The following is a 13,410-nucleotide window of genomic DNA, read 5'->3' as shown; positions in this document are numbered from 1 at the left end:
TAGGAAAAGACCAAAGATAGTATTGTCTTTTTGTTGCTTTATTCATACAAAACTTATATACATGGATTCCACGTTGGTGGTTGTATAAGATAATACACCAAATTGGTTTTTAACTTTATATAAGATTAACTACATATCAATAGAAAATATAAACCGAACATTATATCACTATTACAACTCTTTTATACAATGATTATTTATCTGAATACATCGAACCAAACGATCCCCGAAAGATTTATATTATTGAACCATTCATTTATCTTTTAAATATTTTAGATTAGTCGAGCCTATGAGTATACCAAATGATCAAATTGTGTTGTGTGATAGTTTAGATCTCTCTGTACTCCGAGATCCCGGGTTCAAGTCTTAAAAATAAAAAACTTTTGATAGGAGTGCTTTATCTTTCTTAGTAGACCAATTTCGCATTAATCCGAATTAAACATGTTAGTGAACTTCGAATATTAATTAAAGAATTTTTTATACAAATAGCTAGCTAGATAATTTGATATTTTTTACTTTTTTTAGACAGTATACGTAGATTATATATTAATTATATACAGTTATATGCATAATGTACATGAATATAATTATACATTCCTCAATTATTTTTGATTTTGTTCGTCTTAATTACTCTAAACCTAAAAATGCGAAAAAAAAAAAGAAAAAAAGAAGAAGAGGATTTTGTCTATGGAAGATTTCAAAGTGGAGTGCAGGCAAGAAAAGGAAGAAAGAAGCTTAGCAATTAAGTTAAGAGGCCTTTAAAGAAGAGAACAATGATTGTGTTACATTTGCTTGAACGAGTGCTGAAGACTCATTGCTAGGGTGTCTGAGTCCCTTTTGCATCAACTTCAGATTTTAATATCACAAATCTATGTGCAGTTTCAGTAATATATGCAAGGTCCTTCATAATCTTAATTTATTGGCCAAAAGGGGATTAATTTGGTGTACCTTCTCTTTCACTCTCTTTTTGCGACATTAATGATATAGGGAGTACGTGAAAGAATATCAATTTGAATATTAAAGGGCGTTCCGGAAATAATAAAATCCCAAATACTCTAGATCAAGTTTTTTAGCTAAAGAATTGAATTGGAAGAATTAACTCAAATAGTCGCCCAATCTAACACTTATACTAAAAATAGCTTATGAATTATGTATAATTGTATATAATCAATGTATAATTTATATATATGGCTAAAACGTAAATAATTAATATGGCCGACTATTTATGTAAAAATTCCCAAGAATTGCAGGGAGGGCTAATCAATGTCAATTTTACAAATATTTCTTCTTTTCATGATAAACATATATTTAAATTATTTCTTTGTTGTGTTCGTTTTGTCCCATTTTATTTCATATTATTTGACTTAGTACAAAAATTTAAGAAAGAAAAAGACATTGTTAAACTTTGTGATCTATAATATAATAGTAAGTTGCAAATCATCTTATTAATGGTTAAATTTTACTAAATAGATAAATGCATCACCTAAATTGTGAGCGAGGGATAAACTTTTTTCATCGGCAAAGGGCCAAATATACTCATGTACTATGAGAAAAGATTTAAATATACCATTTGTTATATTTTGGGTCCAAATATATCCTTGTTGTAATACTATAGTCTTCTATTAAGCTTGTCTAAGGTGGACATCCAATCCTACGTGACACTGATATTTGATGAGGTGGATGCCACATGGCATCCACCCTCAACGCCCCTAATCCATATATAAAAGACTAACATTTGAAATACAATATTTTTTATGATAGCGGTAATGGTGGCAATAGTGGTGGAGGAAAAAAAAATTTTAGTGGCGGAAAAAAATAGAAGGAAGGGGTAAAATGGGTTAGGAGCGCTAAGGTGACAAGCCATGTAACATCTACCTCATCAAATGTCAGTGTCACGTAGGATTGGATATCCACTTTGGACAAACTTAACGAAAAATTGGTATATTATATAACGACATGAGTATGTTTGGACTCAAAGTATAATGAGTGATACATTTAAACCTTCTGTAATAGTAGAAGAGTATATTTGGCCATTTTCAGTCTTATCATTGTGGTGCAATTAGGTACTCCATGGTACAACCCTTTAAGAGCCTTCCCTGTTGAAAATGAAATAAAGTTGTTAAAATAAAATAATAAGAAGAAATAGAAGAGAAATAAAAATTACTCCTACAAAGTAATCAAGTTAAGAATTGGCACTTTAGTTGAATGATTAGCAGCTTGAGTCTTCAATTCCTTTTCCCCTGACTATTCTACCATACTGAAATTTCATATCATGTTTCCTTTTCTCCTCAAACTCAAACACATCAATTCTTCAGTTACACTAAAATTTCATTAACGAGTCCATTGCTGCAACATCAAAATGGGAAGTGGAAAGCAAAGATGGAGAATCTCCTTCCACAAATCTCCAATAAAAGTAAAACACCCTCCAAAGGAATTCATCTGTCCAATTTCTGGTTCTCTCATGGCTGATCCTATAATTGTCTCTTCAGGCCATACCTTCGAACGTCACTCTGTTCTTGCCTGTAAATCCCTCTCTTTCACACCCATTTTACCTGATAAGTCTATCCCCAATTTCTCCACTATCATCCCTAATCTCGCCCTCAAATCCACCATTCTCAACTGGTGCTCTTCTTCCCATATCCATCCTCCTATACCCCTCGATTTCATCTCTACTGAGAATCTCGTCCGTACATTAATGGCTACCCAAAACACCAATAATAGCAAGAATTGTGATGTTATGAACCGGTTCATCGAGTCTGTGTCGGCACAGTTGAATCGTCAAATTTCTACTACTTCTGAGGAGTCCGTGACTCCTACAAGTCCTCTAACTCGACCCTGCTGTTACTCTTCAGCGTCCTCCTCCGAAATGGACCCCACAAACCCTAACTCTTGTGAAGAAGATGAACTCATCGTCAAACTGAAGAGCTCCCAAGTGTTTGAACAAGAAGAAGCTGTGATCTCACTTAGAAAGCTGACCCGGACCCGGGAAGAAACCCGTTTTCAGCTCTGCACTCCTCGTTTGCTCTCAGCTCTTCGTTCTCTCATCTCCTCGAGATATGCTTCAGTACAGGTGAACTCCATAGCAGCGCTAGTGAACCTCTCCTTAGAAAATGGAAACAAGGTGAAGATTGTTCGTTCTGGAATTGTTCCGCCGTTAATTGACGTGTTAAAAGGAGGATTCCCTGAATCACAAGAACATGCTGCAGGTGCACTTTTCAGTTTAGCTTTGGATGATCAGAACAAAACTGCAATTGGTGTTTTGGGGGCACTGCCTCCTCTGCTTCACTCTCTCCGTTCTGAGTCGGAACGGATGCGGCATGATTCGGCTTTGGCACTGTATCATCTTTCTTTGGTTCAGAGTAACAGGGCTAAGTTGGTGAAACTTGGGGCGGTTCAATCGCTATTAGGCATGGTGAGAACGGGTCATATGACGGGTCGAATTCTGTCAATTTTATGTAACATGGCAGCGAGTTTAGAGGGGAGAGGATCTATGCTTGATGGGGGTGCTGTGGAGTGTTTTGTGGGTATGTTGAGAAAGGGAGAGTTTGATGCAGAATCTATTCGTGAGAGTTGTGTTACTGCATTATATGGACTAAGTCATGGTGGACTTAGGTTTAAAGGATTGGCAAAAGAGGCTGCTGCAGAGGACTTGTTGATAACACTTGAGGAAATTTTGGAAAGTGAGAAAGCCAAGGATAAAGTTAGGAAGATATTGGAGGCGTTGAGGGAGAAAGACGAAGAGGAGGAAGAAATTGACTGGGAGGAGTTGCTTAATTCTCATGGTGATACAAGTTCTGCATAGTTCTTTTCCCTTAATTGGGTGCTTTTTTCTGGACATGAAGTTTGTCTATTCACATAGTGGATTTTAGGTTTGCTTGTGGTGTCTTTTGAGACAATGTGTCGATTTGACAAAGTAAATAACAGTTTCTTGATTGTTGAAAGTGTAAAGAAAAGATTTTGAACAGTGTGTTATGGTTTTCGGAAAATGTTTGTAACATGTGCCCATTATCTTCTACTATTGTTTGGCCATCCTTGAATACCAGATTGTGTTCTTCATTCTTGTGTGAATAAGGCTTATTCTGTGAATCTTTTGTGGTTTACGTCCGCTCTGTTTTGTTAGCTGTGCTTGTTGTTGAGTTGATCAGCTTTCCTCTGGTTGTGAAAAAATGGAACATATAATGCTCTTTTCTCTTTGTTAGTTTCTTGAAGGGTCTGTAATAGTATGTATTTACTGCTAACTAGAGGCAAAATGAACTCCTGAATTTCACGTATGTTTAGATTCAATCATCCTGGTGGTTCAACAATGAAAGAGAAAAAGAATAGAGCAAAGCCTTCCCACTATCTAACTACTTGAAAGGAGTATTTTTTTTTGACTTGTTGTTACTAGACATTGAAGCTACACCGAGAAGCTGCTATTCGGTACTTCTATGGAGGTTTGCTTATTACGACTTAATCTTAAGCTTTACTAGGAATAGAGTACTCTAGCATTTTGTACTTCTCTCAAGAGCTTGCTGCAGCTACTATTGTGATACTTCTGAAATGTGTTTACCTCTTTCTTTTTCTTTTTCTTTTCCCCCTTGTGAATGCAAATTAATAATGGTGACTCTTTGCAGACGATGCCAATTGAAAAAGATCTTATAGTGCTTATATTGCTGCAATAGATATTGTAACAACCCGACTGGTCGTTTTGAGCTCTAGCGTGTCGTTCGGCGGTTTGAGACTTTGAGTAGCTTCACTTCAGGTATTATGACTTGTACGTGTGGTCGGAATTGAATTTCGGGAAGCTCAGTCGATTCGAATAGAAATTCTAGTTCGGAAGCTTTAAGTTGGAAGAGTTGACTAAGGTTTGATTTTTGAGTAAACGACCTCAGAATCGGAATTTGAAGGTTTCAATAGGTTCGTAAGATGATTTCGGACTTGGGCGTATGTTCGGATTGAGTATCGGGTGATCCGGGGGTATTTTGGCGCTTAATATGGAAAGTTGGCATTTTGAAGATTTTAGAATTTCCTACGTCGGGTTTGAATTGGACTATGGTGTTATCGATGTCCGTTTTGGGTTCCGAGCCTTGGAAAAGATTAGCATCGTGATTTATGACTTACTCGTGAAGTTTGGCATCATTCTGAAATGTTTAAGTGTAATTCGGACGCGTTCGGCGAAGCTTAAAGTTTGAAAGTTCAAAGAAAGGTTTCGATCGTCGATTCATAATTTTGATGTTGTTTGGCGTGATTTGAGATTTCAACTAAGTTTGTATCATCTTTTAGGATGCGTTGGTATGGTTGGATGGGTCTCGGGGGCCTCGGGTGCGAATCAGATTGGAATCAGGTTGAGTTTTGGACTTAAAGAATTGCTGAAGCTTAAGGCTTCTGGTGTGATCTCACCTGCGAAGTTTATGGTCGTAGGTACGAAACCGCAAAAGCAGCCAAGGGGTCGGAGAAGCGATTCTGGGTTAGCTAAGCAGTGGTCGCAAGTGCGAGTAGGATTTCCGCATCTGCGAGCCCGCAGATGCGGAGTAGGAGAGGCGTGGCTGGCTTCGCAGAAGCGGATGGGATCACGCAGGCGCAGAAGCGCCCTCGCAGGTGCGAGCTTTGGGCCGCAAGTGCAGCTGGTCGGGGACTAAGTGACTTCCGCAGGAGCGGACATTTTTCCGCAGAAGCGGAGCCGTAGGTGCGTCTAGGGTGCCCGCAGGTGCAAAGACGCATGGGCAGAATATATGTTGCTCAATCGAGAATTTTGCTCATTTTACTCATTCCTCTCTTGGTTGGGCAATTTGTACGGCAATTTGGAGGAGCCAACTTCATCATCTACCTTGAGGTAAGGAACTTTTACACATGGTGAGCTAAGTACACGAGTTATATATGAATTTAAATATGGATATGGGTAGAAATTGTAGGATTTTTGGTAAAAAACCTAAAATTTAGTATTTTTGGATTTTGACCACGAAATTGGACATGGAATTAGGAATAAATTATATATTTGGGTTCGTGGCGTTATTGGTAATGATTATCTTCAAGAATTTTCGGAATCCGGGCACGTGAGCCCGAGGGTTGACTTTGTTGACTTTTCGAGCGAAGTTGAGAATTATTATAAATTGTTAAATTATACGTATTGGAGTATATTTTGATTGATTTATACATTGTTTGACTAGTTTCGGATCGTTTGACTTTGAATTGAAGAGTTAGAGAGGCATTGGAGCCGGTTATGGAACTTCGGAGTGAGGTAAGTCTCCTGTCTAAGCTTGTGAGATGGAAACTACCCTCTAGATGGTGTAATTATTATGTGCTACTAGGGTTGGGTGCTATGTACGCACGAGGTGATAAGAGTCCGTACGTAGCTAAAGTATGTTATGTTTGGGTAGACTTAGGACTTTATCATGTAATATTTGAACTCATTTAGCTAGGTTAATTAAGTGAATTTATTATTGAAATTGATTTAGGAATATATATTAGTTGTTGGCAAAATATTTGATAAACGGTAAAGGGTGTATCTACTTTATGCTCATGTACTTGTATTGTAAGCATGTGACTCGTAATTCGATAAGTTCTTTCCTTTCTTGTGGAGTGGGCCAAACGCCTCGGCAGTATATTGAGATGAATCTCTGGTTCATGCCGGTTGACCGTCGGCAGTGTACATACCACTTTGGATCGAGCCATACGACCTCAGCATAATCGTGCGTTATATCGCTAACAGTCTGAATATTCACCAGATTTTCCTTCTACTGATGCCTAGCATTTTATATGGTATTCCTTATCTGTTTGATATTGACACTTGATATATCTGAGCTGTTGACATAGAATATGAGATTGAGAAATTTATATCTTTAAAAGAAATTTTTGAAGATTATGTAAATTACAGTCTTACCCCATTATTACTGTTGTGCTTCATATCCGTTTATGATTTATCATACTACTTTATTGGACCTCTAGTAAGTGTTGATGTCGACCCATCGTCACTACTTGTCTGGGGTTAGGCTAGATACTTATTGGGTACGTGTTTATTTACATATTCATGATACACTTCTGCACTAAATGTGCAAGATCTGACATGTTCATTTGGTGGTCATCTTGGCGCGTAGGCGCATTTGCTGAGGAGACATTTAGTGAGCTATATTCCAGGCTATGCATCGCAACCCACAGAGTCTCTATCGTACTATTTACTCTATCCTGCCTTATTTATATTTCAGACAAATGTTGTATTATTATTATATTCCTTAGTAAATGCCCATGCACTTGTGACACCGGGTTTTGGGGATACTCCCATGATTGTTATGGTTCGTCTTAATATTGTCATCTTTTATTTTATATCTTACTAATATTTTAAGTATCCATGATTTTTAAATGCATTGAATCCTTTACTTAATAATACTTATGATTTTAAAAATAATAAAATAAATATTTAAGCTAATAGTTCACCGTTGGCTTGCCTAACATCGATGTTGGGTGCCATCACGACCTATAGTGGGTTTTGGGTCGTGACAACTTGGTATCAGAGCTCTAGGTTCACTTGGGTCTCACGAGTCATGAGCAAGTCTAGTAGAGTCTTGCGGATCGGTACAGAGATATCTATACTTATCTTCAAGAGGCTACAAGGCTATTAGGAGCATCTCCCTTTTTGATTCATTGTCGTGCGATTTGATTCCATTGAAGCTTATGCCTTCATTTCCTTCCTACTCAATCTTATGCGACGTGGAGCACTTGTTATAAATTGGGCATCGAGAATTTGTAGTGGTACTGCAGACGTGGTGTATGATCTTTCTCCCTACGTATTCGGTCAGGCTATTATCGTCGCCTTGCGGAACTATCGTTTCAGCCCAATATTAGTATTTCCTATGGTTTCGAGGCTATACATAGATTATTATGATGTTCATGCGTTGTTATCGCATAGTGTTAGTGTAATAGTAGGGTGCTTGTTTATGTGTCGAGGCAGTGAATGACTCGAAAGGAGAATTTCTCAGTGTATGGTTTAGGGGTTCGACATTTAGCTCTAGTGGAGAAAAAGCAATTGGACTATGGATGTTCATGCCTCGGTTGACGGAGTAGCGAGATCGGATATTTTCGAACTTGGTGAAAATTCTCCTTTGTGATGTGGTGTCGTCGTCCTTGTTTGAACACATTAAGGCTCTTCGATGTTATGGTCTTCTTTGATTTGGCTTCGGGGCTGGGTGTTGTAGAATGGTGCCTAAGCAGCGGCTATCAGATATGGCGGTGTATGTTAGCTTCAAAATCTAATTGGCACTTCTAATATTGATGGCTCGGGGGAGATGATCTTTATGGAGTCTCAGAGTTGGTGGCAATTTACCCGTTCGAGTGCTACAAAGATGGATTATCATTTGAGGCAATATTTTGGCAGCAAAGGAAGAGGAAGGACATGGTAGGAGGTGTCTTACGGGGGTTAAATTGCTAGCAGGTCAAGTATGAACAACAGAGGTCGAGAAGTTGCTTAAGGGGATGAGTTTAGCGAAGTGGGAATGGTAGAGTAGCGTACTGATTCTGTGGTAGGATAGCCACATGTTTTGAGGAAGTTTAGAGCGATTTGGAGATCATGGTGGGAAATGACTAAGCCTATACATTTCATTTGGAATGGTGGTATGCCAAGGAAGGTTGAATATGACGGAAAGGAGTTTACTTGGAATGAAGAGGGGAGTAAGAGCTTGATTATCGTTATGGGATACGATGTGACTTCAAGTTTGGAATGTATTGTCGGACTTTCAGTTGATGTCAATGGGGAATGAACAGACTCTTACAGCTGGCGGGCGAGCATGGGTTTAGGAGGGTTTACTAATTTCGTGGTAGTTGTACCCGGTGCAGCATCGTTGGAAGATGTCGGTATGGAATTTCACAGGTGGGCTATCTCCTGTGAGCAGGTCAGCGGTTGCATGATTTCTGATGAAGCTTCTACGAGGAGGTCAGCAATTGCGTGATTTATGATGAAGCTTCTACGAGAAGTTCTACTTACTACCCAGCGGGAGGTCGAATAGGCAATTGTGGCTGATAATTCGGGATGTTTTATGAAAAGTTTAACAAGAGATTTTGAGAGATTTGGCGGGTTAATGATGCGAGATCATGGCAATTGGGAAGGAGGAATCTTTCTAGATTTATTTCCTTGTAGCTTAAAGCTAAGTGGGGGAGCCTACCGTCTACAATTGGATCGCGTGGTTGTCTGCTTGTGCGGTTTCTTGTTATCGGTGCATTGGTGGATTATTTATGACTAAGGAAAGAAAACATCAAGCGTAATTCGAGCAAAGAACTTGATGAATGTGTGCTATATTTTGCCTTATCGATTCATATGCAGGTTTTTGGAAAGACTCAGAGTTTGTGCTTATTGTGGATGCGATGTACGAGGAAAATAATTCATCTGGTTGCTTCTTTGGGAGTGTTCATGTACTATCAGCACACTAGAGTTGGGTTATATATTTGGGACCAAGTCAGAGTGGGTTACTCTCAACAGTGGTTCTAATGGGTTCAAGAATGTAAGCGCGATGTCTAAGGATTTTGTTGGTCCATTGTGTGGTTAAGGATTGAGTTTTGCAGTGGGTTATAAAAGGGACTTGGAGTGTTTCTATGTTATCACCAGGGGTCTGCGGTACGATGTTAGAGACATGGGAGAAAATGGCTTCGGATTCTTAGAGGATCTTTCAGAATTGGTGTACCAGTTGGAGATGCTATTGGATGCATGGAGAGGGTATGAGATGGTTCGTGGGTATTGGGATGATGTGGTCTCGTGAATTGGGTCATTCAGGATGAGTGTTGTTGGGTTTCATTATGTTTTGAATGGAGCTATTATTATTTATAAGGCAAATCAAGAGTAAATTGGAAGAAGTGGGATCGGTTAGTAATGGTTTGAATCATCATGATTATGGCAATGATCAGTTCCTTCGGCGTGTTAAGTTATACAGGTGGTTTGTGGTTGTATGTGCGGTCTTGACAGCCACCATAATTTGCTTGATTTGGGAGGTATTCGATTCCTATGGCCTTGTTGTGTAAATGGATCCCGGAAGAGTTATGGCAGTTTAGACCATGACTTGAGGTTTGTATTTTCTGCGGTCGTAGGAATTCAGTTGTGTGTTACAATGGTTCTTCTGAAATGAGTTAAGTGAAAGGTTTTTAGCCAATAAAGTGTTTATTCTACTAGTAGTTCAGGGGTTATGATGAATTCTTGGATTCTCGCGTAGCAACGCGTTAGGTGCAGTGAGCGGTATGGAAATAGTAAGTTGAGGATCAAGGTTATGGTTGGGTGTTGATAAGAATGTCACGGGCTCGGATGAGCAGGGAGGATTTCAGATGTTCAGAGTTTGCCGACGCCATCATAGTGTCGCCTGAGAACGATGTCTTGTGTGAGAGGCATTGTGTATTGATTTGCGGATTCTTAAATTGCTTTACATGACTTGTACGGTTGGAGGTATGGATGTGCAGGCTTTGCTACGTGGTGCGGAAGGTCATGGGAATATAACCCACGGGAAGATCGTATGAGCTTGACATGTTAGTCACTTAATTGTTAAGGATTTAAAACCAAGTATAAAGATTCTTGTACTATCGCTAATGTGAGAGTTTATGCCTGAAAGGCGCTCTATTTCTTTGGTTGTGGACTATGGGAGTTTGTTCCAGATTGGACGACTGCTCGTGTGTATCAATAATAGGGCTATTGTGCATCCTTGAAATGTTGTTGGCCCAATATGGGATGATCGGAATCAGCTTGAGGTCCGTTGGTGGGTCTAATGTGAATGTGTGCTCTACATCAGGCTAGATGTGTTCATTCAGTGTAGTGTTGCTTATGGAGGAGTCTTCGGGCGTTGGATGTTATTCCCGTCATCAGCTATTCCATGTAATACTCTATTGTGCTAGGTGGGTTGTGAGACGGCTTGATTATCCGCACATGTGTTGTGATCCCGTAAAGCTTGTGGTGTTATATGAGCAAGATGGCCCTCGAGATGCAGGTCATTTATTGCACCTTAGTCGTGCTTGGGTTTTTGTAGCTTATGGCACTATCCATCTCCCCAGGGTTGTATTATGCACTTGGCGTGCTTGTGGTCGATATTCGGGCATTTCGTAAGTATAAGCATTATGGCTTGATTGGTGTTTCCTTATTGATTGTTGTGTGGATCGAGTGGCACGCCGCCACGGGTATATTGTTTGGATTGGGTGGCACGCCACCACGGGTATGTTGTGTGGATCGGGTTGCGCCCTACAATAATGTTATATTCGGATCGGGTTGCACGCCGTAACAGTGTCATGTTTGTATCAGGTCGTACGCCGCAATAGTGTCATAGTTGGATCGTGTTGCACGCCGCAATAGTAAGATGTTAAGTACGGTTCCTTATACTTATTTTGTGTGCCTTATTTCTCATCTCTAAGATAGAGCCATAACATTGGTTTGGCCATTTTATTCGTTATGCGGGCTAGATGGTTCTTTGCCAGAGTTCGTTCCTCCCTATGGGTCACATTCGAGTTGTAGCTTGTTGGAGCTTTGATGGCATTGTATGAGATTTTAGACGGTGTTTGAGGTAGCTTATTGCTCGAGCAGCTTGTACTGGGTGAGACGAGGTTATTGACCTGAGATTAGTGCGATCAGATTTATGTAGGGTATATCAAAGAGAAAATATCGTTATTAAGTTCAGAATGAGGTAAAGGTTCTTGTCAGGTGGAGACTCCATGATTTATGGATTTGGCAGGTGGGTATATGTTTCTACACATCTCTTTCGTCATGGCAGTATTGCAAGAGTTGGAACGGGGCTTATATGTATTATGAGATGTATTGCGGGCATCAGATTCGTCCAATTTCAGCTATTGTGATCGGAGGATGTTATTATGGGCAAAAGACTTATGTGGTGCATGGTGTGATTTCAGCATAGGTGTATGATCATGTTTTGGAATAGTGTGTAGTGATTGATGCGGTGTTTGTATGTTAGATTCGGGTCTCGTGGAGAATTTCGGATGTTATAATTTGGTTCTAAGGCTTGTTAGCTAAGGTTATAGGTAGGATATTTTGTTTGGCTCAAGCTAGTTTGCTCACATGGGTTGTGGTGGCACGGGTAGCTGCAGGAGGTGTTAAACAGTGATTTTGGACAACTCCGGAACGGTTCTTGGCACGTTCGAGGACGAACGTATGTTTAAGTGGGGGAAAATGTAATGACCTAACCGGTCGTTTTGAGCTCTAGCACGTCGTTCGGCAGTTTGAGGCCTTGAGTAACTTCACTTCAGGTATTATGACTTGTACGTGTGGTCAGAATTAAATTTCAGGAAGCTCAGAGTTGATTCGGATAGAAACTCTAATTCGGATGCTTTAAGTTGGAAGAGTTGACTAAGGTTTGAATTTTGAGTAAACGACCTCGGAATCGGGATTTGAAGGTTCCAATAGGTTCGTATGATGATTTCGGACTTGGGCGTATGTTCGAGTTGAGTATCAGGTGATACGGGAGCATTTCAGTGCTTAATATGAAAAATTAGCATTTTGAAGGTTTTAGAATTTCCTAAGTTTGGTTTGAAGTAAACTTTGGTGTTATCGATGTCTGTTTTGGGTTTCAAGCCTTGGAATTAGTTCGCATCATGATTTATGACTTCCACGTAAAGTTTGGCGTCATTCCAGGATGTTTAAGTATAATTCGGAAGCGTTCGGCGAAGTTTAAAGTTTGAAAGTTCAAAGAAAGGTTTCGATCGTCAATTCATAATTTTGATGTTGTTTGGCGTGATTTGAGGCTTTGACTAAGTTCGTGCCATATTTTAGGATGCGTTGGTATAGTTGGATAGGGTCCCGGGGGCCTCGGGTGCGAATCGGATTGGAATCAGGTTGAGTTTTGGACTTAAGGAATTACTGAAGCTTAAGGCTTCTGGTGTGATCGCACCTGCGAGGTTTATGGCCGCAGGTGCGAGACCGCAAAAGCGGCCAAGGGGTCAGAGAAGCGGTTCTGGGTTAGTTGGGCAATGGTCGTAGGTGCGAGGAAGATTTTCGCAACTGCGAGCCCGCACATGCGGAGTTGGAGAGGCATGGATGGCTTCGCAGAAGCAGATGGGATCACCCAGGCGCGGATGCGCAGAAACGAGGGGAGGGCCGCAAAAGCATCCTCGCAGGTGCGAGCTTTGGGCCGCAGGTGCGGCTTGTCGAGGCCTATGTGACTTCCGCAGGAGCGGACATTTTTCCTCATAAGCAGAGTCACAGATGCGGCTGGGGTGCCCTCAGGTGCGAAGACGCTTGGACAGAATATGTGTTGCTCAATCGGGGTGTTTGTTCATTTCACTCATTCCTCTCTTGCTTGAGCGATTTTTGGGGTTATTTGGAGGAGCCAACTTCATCATCTACCTTGAGGTAAGGAACTTCTACACATTGTGAGCTAAGTACATGAGTTATATATGGATTTAAACATGGATATGGGTAGAAATTATGGGAGTTTTGGTAGAAAACCTAGAATTTGGTATTTT

The 13,410-nt window shown here is 40.2% G+C and overlaps 1 protein-coding gene across 1 annotated transcript; it reads left to right on the top strand.

Annotated features, from left to right (window-relative positions):
• The first annotated feature begins 2,162 nt into the window (after positions 1 to 2,162).
• LOC104118693 (U-box domain-containing protein 40-like) lies at positions 2,163 to 4,086 on the top strand. The gene has a single exon (XM_009629997.3). The coding sequence runs from the start codon at positions 2,360 to 2,362 to the stop codon at positions 3,800 to 3,802; it is 1,443 nt and encodes a 480-aa protein (XP_009628292.1). The 5' UTR covers positions 2,163 to 2,359; the 3' UTR covers positions 3,803 to 4,086.
• Positions 4,087 to 13,410: the final 9,324 nt, after the last annotated feature.

This window comes from Nicotiana tomentosiformis, chromosome 9 (assembly GCF_000390325.3).
Source record: "Nicotiana tomentosiformis chromosome 9, ASM39032v3, whole genome shotgun sequence".
Taxonomy (NCBI): Eukaryota; Viridiplantae; Streptophyta; class Magnoliopsida; order Solanales; family Solanaceae; genus Nicotiana; species Nicotiana tomentosiformis.
This window is presented reverse-complemented; position numbering and strand designations above follow the sequence as displayed.